Source organism: Miniopterus natalensis, chromosome 14, assembly GCF_054644295.1.
Source record: "Miniopterus natalensis isolate mMinNat1 chromosome 14, mMinNat1.hap1, whole genome shotgun sequence".
NCBI classification, from domain to species: domain Eukaryota; kingdom Metazoa; phylum Chordata; class Mammalia; order Chiroptera; family Miniopteridae; genus Miniopterus; species Miniopterus natalensis.
The window spans coordinates 22507163-22534060 of NC_142094.1; the positions used below are offsets into that span (position 1 = coordinate 22507163).

The following is a 26898-nucleotide window of genomic DNA, read 5'->3' on the forward strand; positions in this document are numbered from 1 at the left end:
AGCTGACACCCTCTGAAGCTGCACTTCGCTGCCCAACAGAACTAACTGTGATCATGGCAATGTGCTGCTCAGTGCGACTGAGCACTCAGCTGGTGCAACGGAGGAAGAATTTTTAAAATTTGACTAAGTTTTAATTAAATTAAATTCAAATGGAAATAGCCGCATGTGGCGAGCGGTTACTGTGCTGGGCAGCCTATGAAAGTTTTACTCAGTAAATGGCATCTCTGAGCTGTAGCTGCTTAGCGTATTGGGTTATCTGAAATACCTGAAATCCTGGTGGTTGGACTTAGGTGATTATCTAGGGAAGACTGGAGATATTTTAGTGGGCACCACGGAGCGCTGGGGAAATGAAACGCAGAGTTCCAGGCTATTGCTCTCATGTAAGATTTCAGTGGGGGCAATGGAAGGGATTAGGAAGCATGAAAAACACCTACGCTTTGGGTTTGGAAAGGTCTAGTAGACCCTGCCTGCTGATCTGAGTTCATTCTTGTCATTTTCTCCCAGCACCAAGCTGTGGAGAGTCCTCAGTTATTTGGAGATGCAGCTACACCTTCACCTTTTGGTTGTTCAACCTTCCTCCTGTTTTGAGAGTCCCCGGCTCACAGATGCAACCTGGCTCACCTTTTTGGAAGCCCGTGGTTTGGCAGCCTTGGATTTCTTGCCCCCTTTCTTGCCCGACGTGGCCTTCCTTCCTCTTTTCTCTGGAGGAGGGGAGAGGATAGTTTCCGATTTGCCTTTGGTCCCTCGCTTTTTGGCCAGCAGTTCAGGGTGGATTCTGGGCAGGACGCCTCCGCTCGCAATGGTCACTCCTTTTAACAGCTGAGGAGAGAAATGCATCAGTTCAGAGCTTGCTGATCCTGGATTTAATACAGTTCTAACTGCTGTCAAAACAAGGGCTAACTCTGGCCTTCGCTTTCCCCTCAAAACTGAATACACAGTCTGACTGGCTGTCCCTGTCTCGCTTGCAGAGTGTGTCTCTGCAGGTATCAAGGCCTCCCGTGATCTTGCGCAGAAAACAAAACAAGCAAAGTGAAATGAAAGGGCGTAGAGGTTGAAACCAGCAATGCTGCCCAGGGCTCTGGAATTCCAGAAGATAAAGAGCCTCAGGCGAGCAGAGAGCAGCTTGACAAAGTGAAGTTCAAAGGTCAAGGCTGGGGCGAGACCCAGTAAAGAGCAGACCAGCGGTCTCCACATTCCTTTGAGGAAAAGCTCTGGTCAGAATATATAACAGGATCTAGTCCAGATGCAATTTGATTCTGAAGCTGAATGATGTGGCTAGCCGAATTGGTTCTTCAATGGTATGATCTAAGTTTTTTGGCATGAATGTGCCTGGGCGGTGTAGAGGAATGATTTGCAGCCAGCCGCGTTCATGTGCAGTAGCGTGCTTGGCAAACCATTCGACGGCAGGTGCCTGGGCGGCGGAGGTACCTGATTGAGCTCCTCATCATTGGCCACGGCCAGCAGGATGTGTCTTGGGGCTATCCGGGCCTTCTTGTTGTCCCTCGCGGCATTCCCAGCCAATTCTAGAATTTCCGCTGAAATTACAAGGGGGAGTTAATAGGCCGTCACAGAACGGGCTCTGAGCTTTCTAAAGCTTTTCTTTGGGAATGGTCTTTGAGTTTGATCACATTAGTTCGTGATTTTTATATCTGGGCCTGGAAAGAAATCTAGGAAGCTGAAAAGAATTCAGGTCACAGACAAGATATTTTAGCAAGACCTGATATAAGATCCTGGAACAAAGTCTTCTAGTCTTCCCTTGACATTCATTCTTCCCTATCCTTTTTAGTATATTCACCTCTGATTTTTTTTTTTTTTTGCTGAGCCCATATCCATAGGAAGGAATGAAGAAAGTTTTTCCCAACCTCCCTTGTCGATAAGTGTGGTCGTGTGACGAAGCTCTTGCCAATGAGAAGCAAGCAGGTGGACCAAGGACCTATGGCTGGAGTTTAGCAACCATCTTTGACCAAGGGATGTGTTCTATAGATTTTTGTATGAGAGAAATAAACTCTTGTTTAAATCACTGTTGGCAGAAGTTAATCCTGACCAAAACAAAACCCTAACATAGGACCTGAGCTTCTTTCAGCCTACAGACAACAGGACATCACTGAAGGGAATAGTGATGTAGGTGACGCCTGCCTTTGGTACCCACTGGGACCCCTTTCAGAAGCTCCTTTCCCTCTCCACTTGGTGCCTCAAGTCCCTCCTGTCCTAAAGGAATGTGGGTGGGAAGGACTGACTTACACTGCGGGATGAGGCAATGCTTAACCCAAGAAGTGAATTCCTATGAGATGCCTATGAGATCTGCAAAGGGGGTGTGCTGGGGTCCAGGGGTTTCCCACATACCCCCAGAACCTAAGCACGGCTCTGAGTTTGGTAAATGAGGAAGAATTGATAGAAAGGAATTTTCCTAAAACTGCTTCACATGCTATCAGACTTTCTGAGTCAAGATTTTGACATCTACAGAATTGTTTTATACCATCTGTATGCTTTCTCCTTCCTCCTTTTATTATTTTTCTTTCTTCCTCAATTTTAGAAGGCCGTTCTGCTAAATCAAACTTGTCTGCCTGCAAAAGTATGAATGAGCCTATGAAGAAAAATTCCTTCCCTTGAAAGCTAAAGGCAATGTGCCAATGAGTTGTTTCACTAATGTGTGTGTGTGGGGGGAGTGTATGTATGTGCAAATGTGCGTACTTTTGTTGTGTGATGTGTTTGTACAGGCGTGTGTGTGGTGGGGATTTGCTGGCACAATGGCATAAATACTAAACTCTGAAATTAATAGGTGTTTCTGTACATCTTTGCAATCAACCTAATTTCAAATAAAATAACACATGAAATTGCCATCATTTATAAAATCTATGGCAATAAAATAAAAACTTGGCATAAGTATGCCATATTAACTAAGCAAATGTAATTAACAAAAAATTAGAATAAAATAAGCATTAGAGTTAAATATTCATATGGCATTTCCATAATGAAAAGTACTAAATCACTGCAAATTCATCTTGCAACATCCTTTCCAGGTTATTAAGCAATGAATATTGTGTTTACCAACAATCCATTTATACAGTGGTCATGTTTTCTGAATCAAAGATTGGGGGGGCACTATAGTTTGAGAAGTATATTTGTTGGGACAATGGGACAGAGTATTTGAAATTAATGCCATATTAGGTCATCTGATTTGCTGCATTCAGACTGCTCCCCAACCCTTTATCTTAAAAAGTGTACCCATCCAAAATAAATGTAGTCATAAAGCTTTCACGAATAGGTTCTTGGTTAAAATGTGCAGCTCCCCACGGTTTGCAATAAAAGGGAGTTTCCTGCACTTGGTCATCTCAGGGGCCCCATGCCTGGAAGGAAGGCGAGCTTCACTCACCCTTTTTTTTCTAGATGGGTGTAAAGGCCAAGGGGCCTCCCAATTTTAAGCTTCTGAGCAATCAAATTTAATTTAGCATCTTGGACCATCACTCTCCTGCCTCTGTCACCTGCATTTAGAGGAAAAAGTTAAGCATCCTCCCAAATTCATTAACTTAGCCGTCAGCATGAGAAGCAGGGCTAATGGGAAGACCTACATGCTTGGAGCCTTCAAAAAGCCCCTGAAGGTCAGGTTATTTTCAGCTTGAGAGACAGATGCGCAGACGTGAGATTCACAGATGGGAAATCTGCCGGAATCTAATGCAGCACAGAAGGGGAGTAAAGGCAGCGATTCGGCAGATGGCACAAAGCAGGGCACAAGGTGAGGCTTGCGTGCGACTGAGCTCCCGGACTAGCCCTTCCAAAATCAGTTATAAGAAAGAAAACCTCGATCATGTGCTCTAGTGCAAAAGCAGAGGTGGAGCTTTCTTTTTCTTTAAAGAGGGAAACTTCTTAATGATACACAGAAGAAAATCTAGACCAAGGAGTTCTTTTCCCTGTGACTGTTTCATCTGAACATGCCTTGGGACAGGGACTTCACCATTTAAGTGTGTGAAATACCATTAATCATTCTTAATATTTTCAAATGCCGTTCTGACAAATGCATTCATGTGAACTATAAAATAAACATTAGAATTAAATATTTATATGGCATTTCCATAATGAAAAGGGCTACGTCACTGCAAATTCATTCTCACATCTTTTCCACGTTATAGTTGCTACATTCTTGAGTGATTTTATTGATCTTGGGAACATAAGTACCTTTCCATTGGCAATCAGTAGGAAAACTGGATTTATATAGCACTCATTTGTTTCACTGGAAATTCTGTGGGGAGATCATTATTCCGTTAAGTGGTGGAGACGCCTATAGCAGTTTATAGACTTCCATAGCAAACCTCTCACTTCTTGCAAGTCTCACTTCCAGCAATGGTAACCATCTGGAATGCAGCTGAGTATCTGGTAGTAAAAAAAATGATTTCTGGCCCGGCCGGACGTGGCTCAGTAGTTGAGCATCGACCTAGGATCCAGGAGATCTCGGTTCGATTCCTGGTCACTGCACATGCCCGGGTTGCGGGCTCGATCCCCAGTCGAGGGTGAGGAGGCGGCCCACCAATGACTCTCTCATCACTGATGCTTCTGTCTCTCTCTCTCTCCCTCTCCCTTCCTCTCTCTGAGATCAATAAAGGTATATTTAAAAGAAATGATTTCTGTAGCCAAAGGGATGTTGGAAAGCTCACCATGCACATTATTTCGGAAGAGCCTGTATCCTCTTATTTCGTATACAAAGCGAACCAACACGGGATATCCCAGCCCGCAAGAGATGGAAAATACCACACTAAATGGAGGGTTGGAACAGAGGACAAGGAGTGGCCACCCCTTCAAGACTGTCTCCTTCTCTTGCACCTTCTTGCCTGTACCCTTGCTCACTAGGTGACGGTGCCCCCGGGGCTCTGTCTGGGCCCTTTACTCTGCTCAGGCCCTTTTGGGGGAACCCCATCCATTCGTGACTCCAGCTTCCACCTGCCTGCCCACGTGGTGAGATCTGCACCTCCAGCTCTGCTGTGATGTCACCTGGGACTCCTCACCTGGGCGTTCCACAGGTAAATCAAACCCCCCAAATCCAAATCACTCCCCTCCCAAACCTGCTCTTCCCAGCACCCTTGGGACTGGCAGCTCCACCCACACAGACCTAGGAGTCGTTCCCTCCTCGCCCTCCCTCCCTCCTCTCAGCCTCATCACCGTCTTCTCCGTGCTTGTTGCCATCGTCTGACTTAAGGCTCTCCTCTTCTAGCCCAGAAAATTGTAGTGGCTGCCTGAATGGCTTCCCTGTCCCCTGCTTTGTTCTCCAGATCCATGCCAACAAGGCCACCGCTAGACCCTACGTGCCTTTGTGCAAATTAGAAAAAGATGCCCCTTCCTCAAGACACTGTAATATCCTGATTTCATTAGGACAAGACTCTTTACTGCCATCTGCTGGAAATGCTCATAATAAATCTACAGTTCTTCGAGGTCCACTGTGTGAATGGTACTCTCCTGAATGTGTGTCCTTCTGTAGTGTATAACCCGCACAATCACACATGTGGCCCTGGCTGCCAAAGTGATATTTTCAAAACACAAATGTAATAAATGAAAATCATTAGATAAAAAAACGCTTGGTGTTAAATGGATAGATCCAATTGCCTGGAAATGATGCGTAAATGATGGGTTTCTAAGTTACATGATTTCATGAGGTACCTTGAAATTCAACCCTGTTTTAAGACCCATTTGTCCTTTCAATTAAAAACATATTACAAGCCCGGCCGGGCGTGGCTCAGCGGCTGAGTGTCGACCTAGGATCCAGGCCATCGGGGTTCGATTCCCGGTCAGGGCACATGCCCAGGTTGTGGGCTCGATCAATAACTCTCTCATCATTGATGTTTCTCTCTCTCTCTCTCTCTCTCTCCCCCTCTCCCTTCCTCTCTGAAATCAATAAAGATATATTAAAAAAGTAAATAAGCATGTTTATTAAAAAAACCCCCCAAAACAAAACAAACATATTACAAGACATTCTCTCACCATAAAAAGGGTAAAGTATTCGTTCTCAACATCTCGAATTTACGCTAAATCTATTGCTGATGAATACAAAATTCCTTTCCAAAATTTGGGGCTTGATTTTCAGTCCATTTTCCTTCACTTACGTTGGCGATGTGAACTGGGTTAAACATTTGGGTTGTCCCCATTTTCTGGCTATTATGTATAATGCTGTATGAACATTTGTGTGTAAGTATCTGTTTCAGTCTCCGATTTAAATTCTTTTGGGGCATGTACTTAGGAGTGGAATTGCAGCATCATATGATAATTTTTATAACTTTCTGAGGAACCGTCAAACTGTTTTCCGCAGCCATTATACCATTTTTCATTCCTACCAGCAACGCACAGGGTTCCAACTTCTTTACATCCTCACCAACGCAGAGCAAGGTTTTTTGTTTTTTGTTAATTCTCACCTGAGGATATTTTTTTCATTGATTTTTAGAGCAAGTGGAAGGAAGGGAAGGAGGAAGAGGGAGAACCATCAATGTGAGAGAGACTCATCAATTGGTTGCAGCCTGCACGCGCCCCAACTGGGGCCGGGGATCGAACCTGCCACTCAGGTACGTGTCCATGATCAAAACTGAACCTGCAACCCTCCGGGGCGTGGGGCGATGCTCTAACCACTGAGCAACACCGGCCACGGCCACAGAGTAAGGTTCTAAAATACACAGGATGACAAAAAAACTGATTACACTGAAACATAGTTTTCAAAGTATTCAAATGTCTGGGCTACAGCAGGCTACATGCTTCTTTATTAACATTAAGTAATAAGATCTAGCGGGAGGTCTAATAAACTGTGCTTCTGAAGTCATGAGGAGTGTAAATGATATTCTGCATAGCTGTAACGATGGAAATAAGAAAACGTCAGTGGTTTCAATTGGCGAGGAAGCCCCAGGTGTTGCTGATGCACTATGGTTTGCTGTGCACGCTCATAAAGGAGGGAAATGCTAAATTTCAGGTCCGGTTAGTGAAACTGAAGATAGAATCTGAGGACACCAGGCTCAAGCCTCTCTTGTGTCATATCCCCTCCCACCTCCAGCTCACCAGCTGTTGTCCCCTCTCATTTCCCTTCTTCTGGGCCAACCTCCCTAGAAGACTCCCCACCCCTTTACTCTCCCTCCCACACCTCCCACTTCTCAATCCAATGCGATTTGGATTTCACCATCCACACTGTCCTTGCCATGGTAGCCATGACCTTGAGGCGGCTAGATCTCTTGTCCTTGCCTGGTTTCATCGGCGTGACCCCTGAGGGTTACCGACTCCTTCTCCTTCCCTTGATCTGTAGGGCACTGCCTCTCACCCTAACCCCTGGCTGCCCTCTCAGCTCCTTCGACACCCATTCCCCTCCACCTGGCCCATACGCCCAGGCACGCTGGTGCCACTCAGTTGATCCTGGGCTCTCCAGTCTTCTCGTTGCGCATTCTGGGTGACCTCACTCACTCCCACGGCCTTTACTGCAGTCTGCCCAAGATGCCCCAAGACAGCTCCAGCCTACAGCTCCCTCCTGAGTCCCGCATACGCTTAGTAGGTCTTCACTCAATTGCAGCTGCATAGGCTAAGTTGCTACCATGCGCCTGGAGAGGTGCTAAGCACTTTTCATATATGATCTTACATAATCCTCACAATGACCCTGAGAGTAAAAGTGACATGCCTAACGGTTCTTGGTTGTTAAGGGACAGAGCCAGAATCCAGCGTCCCTAACCACTCTGTCTTCCTGGGCATCTTGTAGACACCAAAACCCTACGGCTCCCACACTGAGCCCCTTACCCTGCCTCCTGCTGCTCCTCCACTGTTTCCTACTTCGGCTACAGGCAGCATTCTCCACGCACCAGCTACTTGCCTTTCTTCCATTCCCCTTGGCCAGGCTCCTTATACAAATTCTCCATCCTCTTGTCCCCCAGGCCACATCTCAACGCACCCAGCCTGGCTTGAAGGGAAGCAGCCACACAAGGCTGAAAGACCTGTGCCGACCTTGACGCCCCTTCCCCCTTATCGAATCCATTGCTGAGGGGAGCTCACTCTACCCTCCAGGTATCTCCCAAGTTTGTCCATTTCTTCCCATCGTCCCCATTACGCACCCCTAGTCCTGGCCATTGTCAATTCTCAAAAATGACACTAAAACAGCCCCACTGGTTTTCCTGGACACGGATCTTACCGTTCTCCCTGCCAACCCTTCTCCACCTAAAGCCCCAATGATGTCCCTAGAATGCCACCTCCTCTCTTTGAAGCCTTCCCTTGGTGTGTGTGCAAAACATGCACATTCTCACTGTGGTCCTCAAGGGCTTCACCCCATCGCATTCCCACCCCCAACCCTGGCCCTGCCACTTCCCAGCTCTTTCCAGGTACACAGAACTTCCTCTGGTTTCTGGAAGGGCTACATACTTCCTCTAAACTTAAGGTCTTCACCCTTGTTCCTCCTCTCCCGTAGCTCAATCCCCCATCTGAATCTGGTAATTCTTAGTAATTCCCCACTCTGCTGCCCATCAGAATCATTTGGGGGAGGTTTGAAAAACACTGATGCCTGGAACATACCACAGAATCTCTGGGGGTGAGACCCAGGCATCAGGATTTTAAATCAATCAATCTGAGAAAAATCAAGATTTAGGTCTTAAAACCCTTGCTTTACATTAGGAAGCCTCTCCTGTGCCAGCCCCCCCTCCCAAAGCTCTAACTTCTCTGCCTAACATGCATGGTGTCTCGTGCTGTGTTCAACGCCTACCTGCCCCGCTAGAATGAAAGCCCAGCGAAGGCAAGACCAAGTCTGTCTGTTTTCTGTTGTATCTTCAAAGCCTAATCCAAAGGAGAATCTCAGTCAATATTTGTGTCATGAATGTTGAAGGTCATTTCAAGGACAGGAGGTTTTCACGTTGTGAATGTCTTTTCCTAAACAAAATCGATTGACACCTCCTCCAAAACAACAACAAAAACCCCCCCCTTTTTCTTATTCAACAACAGCCTACAATTCCACTAATGATTCATTTCTTTGGCTTAAAACTCCTTGTCTAATTAAAATGCAAACAGAGCCCCAAAATACAACACCTTAATAGAATTAGTTGTTATATTTTGTCCTGAATGATTTCATCAGCTCTTAATGGAAGGGAGAGAATTACCATTTACTGAGTGCATCCTGTGCACCAGGCATTTCCACATCCCTGAAGCTCAGAGAGATTCAGGAATTAGCCCAAAGTAACAAAGCTGGTAACCTGATGAACCAGACTTAAACTGACATCTAACTAAGCCTGTGCTCTCTCAACTCCAGTTCAGAGGGGGAAATGCACAAAAGAAAGGGAAGGGGCACAGAGAAAACGGGCCTGGGCCTGAGAAGAACCAACTTCACCTTCTCCACTTGACTGAGGAAGGTGCTGGACGCTGGGACCGGCTGGGGAGGAGGGTGGGGATATTAATGGCTACAGCATCCTTCCCGGTGCTCATCCTCTCTTCTATTTCTGTGTAGCCCATTAGCAAATCCTCTTGGCTTTGCCTTCAAAACGTATCAGTGCTCTGATCACTTCTCGGTGCCTTCACTGCCCACTCACTGCCCACTCACTGGATCTCTGCAATAGCCTTCCAGCTGCTTTCCCTGCCACCACCCTTGTATTCCCCCCCCAGGATCAGATCACTTCCGCCTCTGCTCAGAACCCTGCAGAGCCCCCACTGCTGGCTCCTGGGCCCCCCCCCCCCCCCCCCCGCCAGCCCCTTCTCCCTTGGGCCTCATTTACAGTCCAAGCCCCTCAGTCAGCTCCAGCCCTCTGGCTCCACTGCTGTTCCCCCAACACTCCTAGCACCTGCCTTCCCTCAGGCTGGGGTGCCCCCCCATATCCGCAGGCCCACTCCCTGGCCTCCTACAGATGCCACCCCCTCAGTAGGGCCTTCCTGGACGAGCTCTATTTACAACTCTCCCCCCTCCCCTTTGGGGATCACCCTATGGGCTTTAATGGCCCTGGCACTCAGCACCACCTGGCGCAGCACACACCCTCCAGAATGCATTCTGCCCGAGGGCAGGGATTCCTGTCTGTCTTGGCCTGCGCTCTATCCTCAGCATCTAGAACACTTGGCATGTGGTAGGTGTTCAGTAACTGTCTGTTGAGTGAACGGAGGATTCTGAGAATTCCACTGAGAAATAGGAGAACTCTCTACTTTGGGAGATACTATAAATCCTTAAAGACCTGCTGGCTCAAAGTCAGAGTGTGATTGCTAGGGAGGCTGGGGGCTCTCATCCAAGCCAAATTAAAAATCATATCAAATGTCCAATTCTATTACCAGAGAGTAGTCTGAAGACTTAGTGTGTGGACTGACATGTAGATGCTTAACAGATATTTGTTGAATAAATAGGAAAATGTAATCTTTTATCCAAACTAAAAACTAACAGAGGTGCCAGTGATTCAAAAGGCCAAATTTTGTTTTATTACGCACGAAGTTTAGACTTTTGCCAAGTGGAGACACAGGAAGTACTTCTTAATTGCCTTGATTATACAAACATTATAATATAATGGGGCAGTTAGTATATTGGAAAGTGCACAGCTTGGGGGTCGAAGGGGCACAGGGAACCCCAGCTCCTGGCTTGGAGGCTGAGGATCTCTGGGTTACCCAAGTGGTTTTGTCTCAGTGGGTGATACAGGCCTAATAGGTTGTTTCTAAGTTTCATTCATCTTTCTCAAAGTCTCTCCTCTCCATCCCGGAACCAGCAGATTTTTCAATCAGATTTCTGGGTTTTACCCCAGACCCAATAAATACCACTGGGGAGCAGTACAGCCAGGAACTTGCATTTTAAACAAGCATTCTCCAGGCCTTTAGGCCTGCTGCTGAAAGACTGGCTACCATTCTGCTCCTCTGAGTAGTCGTGGATGCAGTAGCATCAGTATCACCTGGAGCTCCTTAGAAATGCAGAGTCTCAGGCCCTTCCCCAGACCTTGTCAACAAGATCCTAGGGGGTGATCCTACTTTGAAAAGCACTGCTCTATCACACTTGATGTGGTCGAACTACAGAGCCCTCCAGCCCCTCTCCAATCTCCTAAGGATCCTCCTGAAAATCTCTTAGCCCAGAAATAAGTCTTTCATTTCACGATAAGGAACAAGCTCATGATGCCGAGGTCTGTCTGCCTGAATGAAGGCCCAGGGGGAGGTTCCCACGGGTGGATCAAGGCAAACTTTTTGTTAGTAACACTGTTCGGTGAGTGATGGGAACCAAGAATAGGACCATGTATTTAAAGAGGAAGAGATTGATCTTGAGGGAGAAACAGGAGGGGAAGAGGGACCTGGGACAGAAACTGGGTCCAGCCCTGCCCGCCTGGGGGTTTTCACGTTGTGTCTGCAAGGGGCTCAGCTTCTGGGTGGACGGTTTGGGGAGGTTTCTGGGGAATTTGTTAACCATGGGCAGAGTCAGAGAGACATTGTTGCCAATGGCTAAAAGGACCCCTTCAATGAACTAATCACACTTATTTATATAGATTTTTATTTTTATTTTGGTTTTATTATTAATTTATTTTTATCTTTATTGTTGAAAGTATTTTTATTTTTATATATTTTATATACTTATATATTTTTAAAGCATCCTTGAAATCGTGAAGCATGGTTTCTGTTTAACTACAACGTAAGAGTACAACAACAACAAAAACGAAACAGAAAGTTACTCAACTATGTAAAGAACACACACAGCAAAACTCACATCAACCAACATAGGGAACTATTTCCTATGTACCCAGTGTAGACAGAGAGCCACCTCTGTAAAGGAGCAAAACCAGAACATTATTGGCTTCATGGAACCAGCTGAAGATGCTTTTGACGCTCTGGTCAACGTTATTTATGGACACTGAGTCCTAGTTTCATACACCAGGAGAACCGATGTTTAATGAGGACTTTACGTATTTCACAAAATGAACAGCAACCCCCCATTCTCCCTGTAGTTTCTCTTCTTTGGGAACCTAGATTTTTTTAAAAATTAATTTTATTTTTCCCATCACCTTTTATCCCCTCTCTGCACTCTACCACCTCCACCCCGCCCTCCAGCCTTCAATCACCACACTGTTGTCCACGGCCATGAGTTCTCTCTTTTTTTCTGTCAATCCCCCCAATACCCCTCCCCCCCCAGCTGCCTGCCTGCTCCCTGTCTGTGAGTCTGTCTCTGTTTTGCTTGGTAGTTCCGTTTGGGGAACCTAGATTTTTACACATTGCTTTGCTTAAACAAGGCACACGTTTTTCAGGCTGGTCTGGAAACGGAAAAGCCACTTCATCACGGGCTCTCTTCCTCCGTGCTGATCATCTGTCCGTCTTAAGCCCTCTTCTCTCCCCTAAAGCCTGCAGAACCTGGTTTTGGCCAAGCAGGCAAGTGGCGACCCGGTACCACCCACAGCGGCCTGGAGACAGCACCCCTCCCGGCCTGCGTGAGGGGGCCCAGCGGAGGCTGCAATCTGGGGGGGTGACCTGCGCCTCGGGGTCACATTACCTGCCAGGTACTCGATGACTGCTGCCATGTACACGGGAGCCCCCACGCTGATCCGGTACTTGAACGTCCCTTTCTTCAGGTAACGCATCAGTCTCCCCACGGGGAAGATGACACCGGCCCTGGCCGAACGGGACAGCTTGGACATTTTCTTCTTCCCGCTCCGGCCCGACATCTTGCCTCAGTTTCCCTCTCAGCTTGCAGTCACAGTGGTCTGTCTCCCGGCCCTAGCACAATGCTGAAAAGGAAAGAAACAGGGTGAGGAGGGGCGGCTGGCGAGCATCTTGGGAACAGCGCTGTGATCCTAGAGCGTGTGCGACATGCCTGAGAGTCCCGGGGGGACGGCCGAGGCCTGGCAGCTGGCGCGGGGTGCTGCAGGCAGGAAGCTGGGCATGGAGTCTTTGCAGGCCATCAGCAGGCCCACCCACAAGCCTCCCCCCGCCCTACCTCAACAGGCCAGGCCAAAGAAACTGCCATAGAGAGAGAAGCCGTGGTCTTTAGCCAGCTGGAGAATGGCTTCCCAAGGTGTCCGCTCCATCACCCCCAGAACCACTGTGAGTGTGTAACCTTATATGGCAAAAGGGACTTTGCAGATGTGATTAAACTGAGGATCCTGAGATGGGGAGGTTATCCTGGATTATCTGGGCAGGTCTAATGTCATTGCCAAAGGCCTTCAAGAGGGAGGCAGGAGATCAGCGTGAGTAGCCATGTGACCGAAGGACATGAACTCTCCCCTCAGAGCCTCCAGAGAGAACCAGGCCTGCCGACGCCTTCATTTTAGCCCAGTGTCACTGATTTTGGACTTCTGACCTCCAGACTGTGAGTGTAAGTCTGTCTTGTCTTAAGCCACTAAATTTGGGGGTAATTTGTTACAGCAGCAATAAGAAAACTACCACGATTCCGCTTTTCTCTGATTTGCTTCTGCCTGTTGTAATCCATGGTGCTTCATTATTGGCTTTGACCTACAGTTAATTTCTCAGACGGAAACACTTTTCTAAACTTCCAATAATTCTTAAACACAGAAACATGCCAGAAGAGGCAGTTTTGTTGAATATGCTAATGCACAGTAACTAAACAGCAAATTAAAAGTCAGAATGCTCCTTGGGATGGGGAATCCAGGGTAATCTGGGGGAGAAACTCCAGAATCAGCACGAAGAGGCGGCTTCGATACAATGACCGAGAGACTTGTATTTCAGGAAGCTATCTTTTGTGTGAAGATAAAATAATTCTCTGCTTCTGAAAGAGTCTCTGTAAGGCTAAAACTAATTCAGAGAATTGTAACAGAGCTTAACTTGTTGGTTGAGGGAGTACTGTGACCAAAAAATGGAATATAATTCAGAATAAATAAGAGCAAATTGCAAAGGACAAGCAAGCAGGACCAAAGAAAAGGAACCAGAAAACTTCTAGGAAATGGGTTAATGAATCAAAGTCCTCTGCCCCAAAGGCAGTGTCATTCTCAGTGGCCATTTTTTGGGGGATGGAAATGAAAAAGTAAAAAGTAATCTGAAACTGGTTCTACCTGTTGAGGCAGCCATTTCAAATTTTGGCGAGGTCAGCTTACCAACAGCCAAGACGGCAATGAAAAGGCCTCAGAAAGCGGCTGAAAATAGGATGGGAGAAAGTGCTAAATGAATGCACGGCTACTGGGAAAGACACAAAAGTGGGATTTATTTAATCCGGGTGGAAGAATGAACAGAGAGTTCAATTTTCTAAAGTATCTGATTACTCTATTATGACTGAGGAGTTTTATACAAAACTATGGAATTAGCAGCAAACCCCATTTTCAACAGCCTTCTACCCCCGAGCTGAAGGATGCGAGTTTGAGGCATTTTATTATATACCTCAGATACATTAATTTTAAATGCTTATACGCACTTACTATGCTCCCATTTTATGTGTCATTCTGTCACCAAAAGATGTAGGTATTCATCAAAGTTAAGTACAAACAAAGACAAGCAAATGGCCTTAGAATATTATCTCTTTCACAGTAAGGCGCAGGGATAAAACAATATCACTGTTTTCAGAACTTCTATATTTCCTGTGCTTCTGATGCCCAAGGCTGCTAACTCTCCTAGACTTACAGATGTTCCATCTCAGAGGAAGCAAGCACCTGCATATTAGGATTATAACCACTGATTTATGTTAAGGAAATTCAGGTCAGGCATCAGTAAATGTTCCGAGTACCTGTTGCTGGTCATCATTGTCCCAGGGGCCAGGGACACATAAAGCAATGTGAAATGGTCCTTGTGCGCAGAGAGAGCTACACGGCACATGTTTGCTAGCCGGTGGCGCTGTTCCAGTTGGAAGTGGCTCCTGGTATAGTGGAAACAGCCCAGGACTGGGAACAGGAACCCCAGGGCATGGTCCCACTTCTCTATAGCCAGCTATGTGTGAGCTCTGGGTGTCGCTGGTGGGGGCCTCATCTGTAAAACTGGACAGTGAAGATCTTGAAGGTCCTTCTGGTCTTAAACATTCCTTTTTTTTTCCAACTTTCAAATGATCCTGGAAAAGAAGCTTAGTCCTTTTAAGAAATGAGTTCTAGAGTGCAAAGAGCCTGTGCATGTTCATAAAAAATGTATTAGTATTGGTGACTCCACTAAGCCAATTATGTGCTCTTTTCAGTTACTGGGAAGTGGAGGGAGGGGGAGGATTAGTAGGCTTGGTTGCCAAGGAAACCACCTAAAAAGCCCATCTCAGGGTGGACATGCCCTGTGGATACATGCAGGCTGCATGGTCACGTCTCTCCTACCAACAGAGAGAACCATGCACAGAGAACAAAGGCCGCAAGGGCAGGACCCTTCCTTTCCCCTCCATTTTTCTCAAATGAAAATAGCCAGAGAATGAGTAGGTGTGCAGGATGAAGCTACCTAGGGACTTCCCAATGCCGGTCAGGAGGTGTCACAAATTTCCCGAAAAACTGGAAGTTAGGACCAGCAGTAGAAGAAAAACAGGTGGCTTCAGGGGGTTATGCCTAAAACACTCTGAAGATTAAATAGTCAAGTAAGGAAAACCAGGCTTAGATCAAACAAACGTATCAGCTGAATATTGCAAAATGTAAGGATCACCCCAAACACAGCATTTGTAACAAGACTGTTTTTGGCTCCCGGACTTCCCTCTATGTTAGGGCCTTAAGACAGAGCTGAAGATGCAGCTCCATTTGAAGTCCAAGTGTGGCACTAACTTGTATGTGCTTTAATACCTGGGGATCCCACCTATTCGGACATTGCGCTGAGTTTAAGGAGCCAGGAGCTTAACTCCTGGGCTCCAAGGGCTGCGAGGTCCCTGGACACTAAGAGCTGGACCTATCAAGGCTTCCCCAGGGAAGCGGGGAGGAGGCTGGGGGGAGCTTACATGTCCCGCCACCCACTGGAACCCACAGATGGAAGGAAGTGCTGTGCCTCCTTACCTCCTGGAGCCCCTCGAGAGAAGACCCTGCTTTCTAAAGACCGCCCCAGCCCCCCAGCCCCCCAGCCTGTGCTGGACTCTGCCTGGCGTTGAAGAAATTAGAACCTCTGACTTCTTTTCCAGGCCACCCTTCCCCTTGACTCTATCTGTTCTTGAGGAGCCATGTGATAAAAACTTGAATGGATATTTATTTACTTCCTGTGAATTTGAATCTGTGTAGGGCCACTCATCTAAAGAGAAGACTGCTGCAATGTGAAATTTCTTTCCATCAGACGTTTCTTTCATTCCAAACAGTGATATTTAAATGTTTGCATTTATTTACCTTCTGCTCTGAGACAGATTTTACTCTAATTAAGCAAAGCTTAAGGACTCTAGTTCATTATGTTGGTTTACATATTTGAAAAACAGGGTGTTTGAGAGTGGTTATAGGCACTATACGGGCGCCCCCCGAGGCCGCGTGGCCATGCTTGGGTGGCCCCATTCTCCAGGCTGCTTTGGGGTTCTTAGGAGGAATAGGGGACAAGACCAGAAAAATACAACCGAGATCTGCAACCTAGCTGTCCTTTCATATCTGAGAGACCGAGAATACTAAGGTATAAAGTCTCATAATTACTTGCAAAGCGAGTGGGAGAGTTTTAAGCTGTTAACAGTGGGGGAAAGGAAAATAAAACTCAAAATTCAGGGAAGAAAGGGGGAGAAGGCAGTGCTGACTGCTCATTCCCTCCCACCTCCAGGAGTGGAGCAGTGGGAAGGCCGGTTTGTGTGTGCTGGGGCAGAAGACATACTCGAACTCCGTTCTTTTAGGATTTATTTCTATGATCTGGTTTTAAGCCCATAAAGACACCGATGAATTTGATTTTACAGCTATCACAAGGGTAAATGTTAAACTACAGCACTGACTCAGACATGGTCAATAAACTCACACCAGTCTATTCAAATAACTACTGTATTTTATTGATTTTACGATGCTCTTTTTTTTTTTACATTTTACTATTTCTAGAAATCAGTGTGCATCTTATAATCTATGACATCATAGATTCCATGAAAGTATTTATGGAGCATTTATTATTGAACAAGTAACTACATTAGGTATTGTAGAATATACATGACCCTTGTCCACAAATATTTTCCAATAAAGTTTCATGACAGAACAAAATATAATTTCAAATTGATGCGAGAGACATGGTTCCTAAAGTGTGTGCCAAGGCACCCTGGGACACGTCGGCGAGTGTTGAAGCTTTCAAATAAAACACAGTGATACTTTGCCTCTGCTGGACCTCACAACTACCAGCTCCTAGTGGTTTTATCAGTGGTTCATGGTAGTTTGCACGACCTTCCTTTGGATGATGCCATGTCTTGGCAATGCTGAGGTTTTGGCTGTCGTTCTGATTAAAGGCAAGTGTCAGGTGAAAATCAATGAGGAACAGAACATGAGAGTGGCAGTGTCCAATCTGAGCCGCAGGTTTGAGAAACTGTGCAGTGTCCAACAGGTGTGCATATCCTACTGTAATTCATTGTGGTTATTTAAGAATGGGCTATAAATATTCTTTTTTTTCTAATTGATGTGTTAATATTTTTTTGAACAGCTACTAAATTGTTAGGACATATAAACTTATTAACTTGTTTGGACCTAATCACTTAATAAACAAAACTAATAGGCATTTCTTCTGGCCTAGGAGCTCCCAGAAAAAATGACTCAGACACTTAGTTTTCTGTGGACTGAGAAAGCTGGGAAACTTCTTTGTTAGTGTCCACCACCATCAGCCTAAAACATACAATTATGACTTGCTTAAGGTCACCCTGAAGCAAAGAAAACAAGTTAAGAAGTTATTTAAAAACGTGAGTATATTTTATTTTTAAATGTAAGTAATACTTGCATATAACAAAGTGAATCAAAAAGGTAAAGAAATGCATAAAATGAAAAGCAAGTTTCTCACTTCACTCTTTCTTCCTCCAACTTTACTTCCAGAGGCCATTTCATGTAACAATTTTTAATTTTAGTTCTGGTGGTTACCTCCCAAACTCTAATGTTTATACCTCTTCTTCCTGATTTAGTTTCACTTTTTTGAGTGTCTATCAAAGATGAGAACTTAACTCACTTTTCTCCTCCCTTTTCCAACTGTTGACAGTGTGTTTTCATTTTTATTTCCTCCATTGATTACCTTGTTAATACACTTCAATCTCTATTTCTCACTCCACCAACTTTAGGTATTGTCTCCATCCACTGAGATGTGGATGTGTGTGTGTCATCTTTCCCTGGCCCACTCCTCTCTATCTCCTTACTTCTACCTCTGTCTTCTATACTTTAGATTGTCCCAATTCATAACATTTATATTTTGTCCTGTAATCACAATGAAATCTTCATTTCTGTCTCTAGGTTTATTTTGGAAGTTAAATGCCCATAAGCAGCACTTAGATGATTATGACTTTGTAAATACTGGTCTCTTCAGAACTGAGTGGGGTGCTAGCCTCACATTTCTTCCTCTGTGGTCCAACGCCAGGGTCTCTGTGTCTTAGTATCAAGAAGCTTGTTCTGAAAACATATTGCTTAAAGTCAATCCACATTTTACTTGGCTTCATGTCTTCCTTGTATAGCACTCCACCTCCGAGTTACTAATTGCAGCTGACTCACGTTATGTGTGATACAGTAGCCCTCCTCCTTCCGTTTCTCTTTCTGCAGTTTCAGTTACCCATGGTCAGCTTTGGTCCAAAAATATTAAGTGGAAAATTCCAGAAATAAACACTTCACAGGGCCCTGGCCGGTTTGGCTCAGTGGCTAGAGCTTACGCCTGCAGCACGAAGGGTCTCGGGTTCGATTCCCGGTCAAGGGCATGCCCCTCGGCGGCAGGCTCACTCCCGGGCCTGGTCCCCAGGCCTGGTCCGGGCTCATGCGGGAGGCAACCAACTGACGTGTCTCTCTATGTGGATGTTTCTCTCCCTCCCTCCCACTCTCTCTAAAACTCAATGGGAAAAATATCCTCGGGGGAAGGTTAAAAAACACACAACAATTCACAGGTTTTAAATTGTGCGCTGCTGCGAGCAGTGTGGTGAAGTCTCGTGTGGTGTCCTGCCTTCCTGCCTGGGATGCCAATGACCCCTCTGTCAGCGTCTCCACGGCGACACACGGCTCCCCGTCTGTTAGCTTCCTAGTGGCCGCCACCTGGGTTATCAGGTCCACTGCCACAGTGCTTGTGGTCAAGCACCACTTATTTTACTTAATACTAAGTAAATCTACGTGCAAGAGTAGAGATACTGGCAAGTCAGATACACCAGAGAGAAGCTGTAAGGTGCCTTTTTTTTTTTTTTTAAGTTTTTATTGATTTTAGAGAGAGAGGAAGGAAGAGGGAGAGAGAAACATTGATCGGCTGCCTCCCACGACACCCTACTGGGGACAGAGCCCACAATCCGGGCATGTGTCCGGACCTGGAATCAAGCCAGTGACCTCTTGGGGCCTGGGATGACACTTAACCAACTGAGCCACACTGGCCAGGGCTGAAGTGCTTCTTTTAAATGAAAAGGTGAAAGTTCTCAACTTAAGGAAAGAAAAAAAAAAATCGTATGTTAAGGTTGCTAACATCTTTGGTAAGAATGAATCTCACATCTGTGAAATCGTGAAGGAAAAAGAAATTCGTGCCAATTTTGCTGTTGCACCTCAAACTGCAAAAGTTATGGCCACAGTGCGTGGCAAGCGCTTAGTTAAGATGGAAAAGGCATTAAATCTGTGGGGGGAAGACGTGAACAGAAAACAGGTCCCAACTGACAACATGTTGCGTGAGAAAGCACTGAGCTTATACGAAGACCTCGGCAAGGGTGTTCACGGGGAGGAAAAACACAGCAGCCCTTGAATATGGTGTTTCATTCGACGGCGTTTCGTTGTTCAAGTTGATGAGAAAAAATTCCCAGCCCCAGGCCACTATCTGTGCGGAGTCTGCACGGTCTCCTCGTTTCTGTGTGGATTTTCTCAGGGGGCTCTGGTCTCTTCCCACATCCCAGAGGTGTGCACATGGGGTGAACTGGCGTGTCTACGTTGTCCCAGTATGAGTGTGGGTGGGTGTGACAGAAGGTGCCTGCCTGCCTTGCGTCCCTGAGCTGCTGGGACAGGCTCTGCCACCTGTGACCTTGAACTGGAATAAGCGAGGTGGGAAATTATCTCACTTCTTTTCATTTTCTGAAATGTATCTAGAGCTCACATTATTTCAAGTGTTCTGGTCTTTGTTTAGAAGTCTGGTGATGTTTTTGTGACCAGAAAGATGCTGTAGGAACTTCACTCTTGTTTGTATCAAGTAGCCTGTGGTGAAACTGGTTGCATTATACGTCAGTGCCCTTAAAGTTGCACAGTTTTCAAGAACCTATCGACAGCGTTACGTGGGATTTACTGTATATACAGGGGTCAGTACTATCTGTGGTTTCATGCATCCACCAGGCCTTAAAATCTATCTCCTGTTGATAAGTGAGGATGGCTGTAGTTCTGTTTACAAATTATCCAGAAACACTGGATCAGTGAACAGTGAACTACTGCTCCTGGGGGAGACGGGGTTAGGTCGCTGTAAGTCTCTGGTCACAACTTTTTCATCAATGGATCAATACATAAACTTGTTTTATGTGTGTTTCTCTTTAAAGACACCTTATTTAATATGTATTATTGACTTATTAACACTGAACTCACGGAAAATAGCACTATCACTTAGGCCTGAGCAAACCTTAGCTAACAGTTGTATTTTCTCCAGAAGGCACATCACTGCCTTCGTGTGCTCAGGACACGAGACAGCACTTCAGCACTACACTTGGGGGCCATTTTAAACAGTGAGATCACCAACAGAAAGCACAAAAATGTGAAAAATGTGACACTAAGTAAACCATGAACAGGACACTAGTTTACAGTGTCAGAGATGAAACAAGGCAGAGAGAGAGGCCTTGTTCGGCCTCCGCTGGGAAGGTGCGCGATGGACTGCTCAGGTTTTTTGCTTCTCTGTGCATATCACTGAACAACAGTAAAAGCACCTGGGTGATGTATTGATTTGGGGGTTACGAATAAATTTTAGCGAGTAGGTGAATTCACGAATATGGAATCTGTGAATCATGAGGATCGTATGTTTTTGGGTTTTTTTTCAAATATATTTTTATTGATTTCAGAGAGAGGAAGGAAGAGGGAGAGAGAGAACATCAACGATCAGAGAGTCAATGATCGGCTGCCTCCTGCATGTCCCCTGCTGGGTACGGAGCCCGAGACCCGGGCGTGTGCCCTCTGACCTCCGGCTGGGCTGTGGGATGGCTCCTCTACCCTGCGGTCATCCTGGGACTGTCTTCCCTGCTCATCCCTGACCCCACGACTTCCTCTTTCTTGGTTTTCTCCATTGTTTTCTTGGTATCCACTTCATGAGACAGTCCAGAGAAGGAAACTTTGTTTTTTTTTTTTTACAAAATGGAACTGTCTTTATTGAATGATCTTTGGATTATAATTTGGTGGGCTATATAATTTTTAGCACCAAAATCATATTGCTTCAACATTATTAAGCCATTGATCCATTATTTTCAGCAGCCTGATTTACAGACAAATTTGGTGCCCCCACCCCCCAAGCTTTCAGATTTTCTCTTTATGTTTATAATTTCACAAGGATATGTCTAGGGGTGGGTCCTCCCCACCCCATCCATCCTGCTCAGCACTTGGCAACAAGCCTGTTCAATCTGAAGATTCACTTCTTTCATAACTCCAGGGACTGTGTTTTTGTATTTATTTCCCCTCATCTCTTTATTTCTCTCGCTTCTCCCTTTACTTGTCTCTTACTGGGATGCCTGTAAACCACGTGTTAGATCTTCTGGATTGTTCCTCGAAGTCTCATACTTTTCCATCTATTTTTTCAGTCCTTTGAATATCTAATTCTGGTAATCATATTATTAATTTCCAAGAACTCTGTTGTTCTTTGTTCCATTTTCATAGCACTCTGTTCTATGAATGTACTGTATCTTCCAATCTCTCAAACTAGTTAAGATGTTTATGCTATCTTCTGTTCTCGCAATGATTTTATCGAGTCAATTGTCCTATGTATTTATTCTCATCTTTCTCTTTCATGTTGGCTTTCCTTAAATGTCTGGTGATCCCTGGTCATGCACGCATATTTAAGAATGAATGACAAGGTCATTCCCTCAGCTGTTGTTGGGCAGGCACGGTTCCTGTCTGGGACGCCTGGGTGCTTGTGTAGGACATGCGAATAAGGTTATCGCCTTAGAGTGCCCCATTAGGAACCAAGAGCCCCCAAATGCCAGAATGGGGGAGCTTTACTTTGTGAGCCCTTATCCACCATAGAAATTCTATAGTTGTTCGATTTCTTTAGAGAGGAAACCTCAGATTGTTAGTTTGGGGAATAAATGCCAGACATGCCAGATTGTCAGAAACTCTGCTAGAAGTAGGGGGGGAGAGAAGCCAATTTACTGAGCTGTCCTGCAGGCAGACCTTCAGTGACTTCCCATTTCCCACCCTGCCCACCCTCAGTGCAGCTCCCTCTTGCCTTTATTCTTAGTTATGGCTTCCCTGTGACAGTGTCTCCATGGTTCTGTGCACTTTCAGTCTTCCAGAAATTTGTAAAAATCTCCCATCTGCTGCTGACCAACCCCAGCACCTAACTCTTTTGTAAGCATTTCTTTTCTTGGGCTTCTTCACCGTTACTCTTTTTTTGAGGGGGCTGTAGAGATGGAAAGCACACGTGTTCAGTCCATCATTTTGAACTGGAAACGGAAAGTGTCATTTTAATTTAACATCTTAACAAACATCATTTGGGAATTAGCCTGGAAATGAATATGCTGGCAAAGAGAAAATACTCAACTGTTTTATAATTGAGTAATAATGTCATATTAAAAAATTTAGATCACTTTCATTACCAGGTGAGTCATTGGAAACTAATTGGTCTTGAGATAACTGAGGAATATAAAATTTTGTATCAAGAGATTGTATAAGACTCATTAATATAATAGAATCAAATTCAGTGTCTTTGTATTTATATGATTATAGCGGATGGTATTCCTGTAAACAATATTTAAAATTATACTGTAATCCCAGAAGGGAGGAGAGAAAAGAAAGAAAAAAAAACTTAAGCATTTGCCATGATTGAATGAATTGCTGTTTGTGGGAAACAGCATGAAAAGACAGAATAGTTTCTTTAGACCAATATTTTCTTTTAATTTAAATAAATTCTTTCTCAAGCATAAAGAGCTGATAAAGAGTAAATAAACCATTTTTTATGCCTCAAACAACTTCTTGAAATTTTTATTCTATGTTAACTGATAAGAAACTTGACAAACTCTAGCCAATCAGCAAGATGGTTTGTTAGAAGCCGCTAGCAAACTTGATTTTGTTGCTGTTAAGCTTCACCCGAGGATATATTTTCCATTGATTTTTAGAAAGGTGGAAGGAGAAGAGAGAGGAACACTGATGTGAGAGAGACACATAGATTAGTTGCCTCCCAAAAGTGCTCCCACTTGGGCTGGGGATCAAAACTGCAACTCAGGTTTGTGCCCTTGACTGGGAATCGAATATACGACCCTTTGGCGCTCAGGCCGACGCTCCAACCACTGAGCCACACCAGCCGGGTCTACCAGCAATCTCGATTTAAATGACCATTTTTCTGCTGTCAAGCTTCTGAAAAGTGGCTTTAAAAAAACGAGAGAGCAGCCAGTGATTTGAGACTGGGAGTCATGATTATAGGCCAGGGAGTCACCGGTGAGGTTTAGTTGGGCTGATGGTGCACCTTGACAAAGGATCTGGAATTACAGGATGGCTTATTTTAAAGCACTCTTTGGGATCATTTTCTTCAGAAGGATATGAATCAAAAGGCTTTCATCTACAGGTATACATTATCTTAAATCTAGAAATAACAGGTCTTATAGCTTTTTAATAATGTAATGAATTTAAAAAGAACTATACTGCTTTCTGAAATGTATATGAACACGAAATTCGTAGTGTCATCCCCTAGTGGATTCGTGTACTGTTTTAAAATTGTTGAAATTTATTCAATTTATTTATTTTTAGTCCCCATGACATTTCCCTAATCTGTACAGTACTGTGTTTCGGAATATTTTATATTGTAAATATTTATGAAAAAATGAAGTAGACACTGCAACGAAGTATCTTTACTCTGTCAGTTGAAAATTATCCTTGGGGAGAGTAAAATGAGATGAAATAAAACTAGGTAGGACATAAGGGAATTCAATATAAATACATTGACTATATGTAGAAATATAGGGTACGAAAAATCTCTTAGCCTCACACCTAATAGAATTCTAGTATATTTTGGTGTGTTACCCTAAGTGCTGTATTAAAATAACAGTTTGTTAGTATTATTTTGTAGCTGTAAAAACCACTTTCAGTAATACCAGCTAAATCACTTGCTCTATTACACTTCCATTTATGAACTCCAAGGGCAAATCATTATTGCACAAGTAATACTTTCCAAACCATTTTCTTCCAAGGCCACCTTTAAGTGAATGAGAACAGTCAATAATTTTATCGTCATATCTGTTAAAGCACATTAACAATTTATAATGTAAAGAGCTCTATCAAATGCAACTTCATCAAAATGACATGCGGATCAAATGAACCAAATTAACCATCCATGAACGTTAGGACCAAGCATTAACCCAATTTATTTAAATTATACCATTGGATTACAAATCATTCCCTTTTTAAAAAGTATTTCAAGTCATGTCTTGGAATAATCTAGCAGGAAGCTCAACTGCCAGCACACTTTTTCTAATATGGAGGCAGAGAATGTGTGGCTGTCTCGGGGATGGGCATTCTGGAGGGCAGCAGAGCACAGGATGGCAGATGTGGGCCGGATGCAGGCCCCCTGGGCTCCTGCGGCACGCAGTGTCTTTAACACGTTTTGTCTTCCTTGAACCCGAGCTAAAGTGTGTGTTTTTTTTTAAAAAGTACAAGTTGTTGATATATACTGTGTTTCCTTTTTATTAGCCTTATATAGTATTTTCTAATATAAATATATTTGGCCACTTGTGGTACTGGCTGGATGGGAAATGAATATAAATGAATGATTAACTTTAGTCCTTGAATCTGAGTTATAGTAATGCATCCCAGAAGAAAAGGAACTGGTTTGCCTTCCTGAATCCTTTTATTCATGGAAAACAAACAAACAAACAAAATCCTTGTCTTTTTGCTTTTTTGGGAATTGGCAAATAGGAACAGTGAGCAAACTATCTTGTTTCTTCAAAAATCAGACTTTCAAATTAGCAGTGTGGTTTATTGTTATAAACGGTGGCCTGTCTTGCTTCTCTGAGCCAGGGGCCGGCTTCGTCTGAGCCAAGAGGAGCATCTCAGGTGGGAGTGAGGGGATCCGGGAGCTCCCTTTGGGGATGGGGGTGAGAGTAACAGCGTCAGGCAGCAGGCGGGCTGCAGTCCAGACACCCATGACTGCTGGGCAACGAGGACACAGCGGGGACCAGTGTGGGCTCTCAACGCTAGAACACACTGCGCTCTAAGCAGAGGCAGCTGCCCCTTTCTCCACCCCTCCCCCTGCCTGCTCCTTCCTCCCGGTCCCCTGACCTTCACTGTGGAGACAAGAGGCTGGGGGACTGTGGCTTCGGCTGCACTGTTTCATGCTAGTGACAGGCAGTGTTGCTCCCTGCCAGTGGCTGTGTGGGTGTCCCATCGGCCCTGGCCCTGGCGCACTGTATCAGCGGCACCAAGCAAGCAGCAGCTGTACCACGTCATGTCACCTGTGGGTGGAACCGCCTAGACATCTGGGGGCATCATGGTGGTAGAGCGGAAGGTGCCCTGGACCAGAGGGTGTGTGCGTGGGGGGGAGCGGGAAGGGGTCCAGTTGGGCATAGACCAGCAAATCAGCTGATTTTTTAGAACTTCCTTTTTGCTCAAACCAAACCTTTTAGGAGCTTTAATATATAAAACAGATGGAAGAAAGGGGAGCTGTGCTGGCTGGAGTCAGGAGGTGCCTGGGAACCTCAGTGGCTTAGCCCCCCCTTTCCTGCCTTGGGCCTCTGAGGAACTGAGCTCTGTGGAGCTGCACCTGACAGCTACTGCACCAGCTGATCTCTGAGGGCCTTTCCAACCTGAAAATGATGCTTTTCTACAAAGATGCTCAAAATGTGACTCCTTCTGACCCCCTATCTGTTACTTACATTCATAGAGATGGAACACACAGGTGAATTAAGTCACATCCAGGTGAGCTTTCCTTTGAAGTCACTATTTCATCACCCATGATAACCCCAGAAAGGAAAAATTGGGCCTGAAAACTCTGCTTTATTTTGTTTACGGGACTGCCTCGTCACCACCTGAGACAATAATCTTCATTGTTTACTACAGAACCACTGGGGTGAAAACCCACTGCTGTGGACAATGCTTGAGTTCAATGAGTTTCTGGAAGATTGATCAATTTGGAAGGTTAGCACTCTGGTGGGGAACCCAGTGAATTATCATCTGATCTAAAAGTTTACGTGTGTATTTTATAAGCTGCTGGAATTCACCTTTTTGTAGTCTACCACCACTATTTAACTTTAATGGTTTTATTGAACAACGAAGGCAGCACAAAACCCCAGTTACATAATTCTGTGTATATACCATTTGCCATGCCAGGCCAGTAAACATAGGGCCTGGGTTTTCAGGGTACATTTGATTTTACTTTGTTATATTTTTGTCCTGTAGTCATGGAAACACTCCAAATCTAGGCATCTAAACTATACCATCAGGACTGCCTCTCATCCAGAAACCACCCCGAAGTCTTTGGTCAGGCCATGTGTTGCGATTTTGGGCTAAACAATATGGTCGCTGTAGCTAATTCTTCTGACTTCACAGAACCAGCTCAAGCAAACGCCCCTGTACTGAGCCTGGTGGCCCTACCCGTATCTGTGCACACACTTCTGTCAAAGCGTGAGAATTCTGACTTGAATTACTTTCTCTGTTCCAAGTCCAAATTGGCAATGTCAGTCAAATAAATAGGGCAAAGAATGACGGATGGTGAAATGGATAAGTGAACATTAAAGGCTTCAGAGAAACCACCAAATTTATCTTATTTAATACTTTGTGACAAGACCGCTTAAAGTAAGCGCGA

At 44.9% G+C, this 26898-nt stretch overlaps 1 protein-coding gene across 1 annotated transcript in view; it reads right to left on the minus strand.

The window, feature by feature from the left end:
* MACROH2A2 (macroH2A.2 histone) overlaps positions 1 to 26898 on the minus strand; it is a 43004-nt gene that overhangs the window by 10386 nt on the left and 5720 nt on the right. Inside the window, exons 2-4 of the mRNA XM_087824378.1 lie at positions 12425 to 12659; positions 1429 to 1535; positions 622 to 819 (exon numbers count right to left, since the gene is read on the minus strand). Coding sequence (XP_087680504.1) covers positions 622 to 819; positions 1429 to 1535; positions 12425 to 12596 — 477 coding nt within the window. The 5' untranslated portion in view covers positions 12597 to 12659. The remainder of the gene's footprint in view (positions 1 to 621; positions 820 to 1428; positions 1536 to 12424; positions 12660 to 26898) is intronic.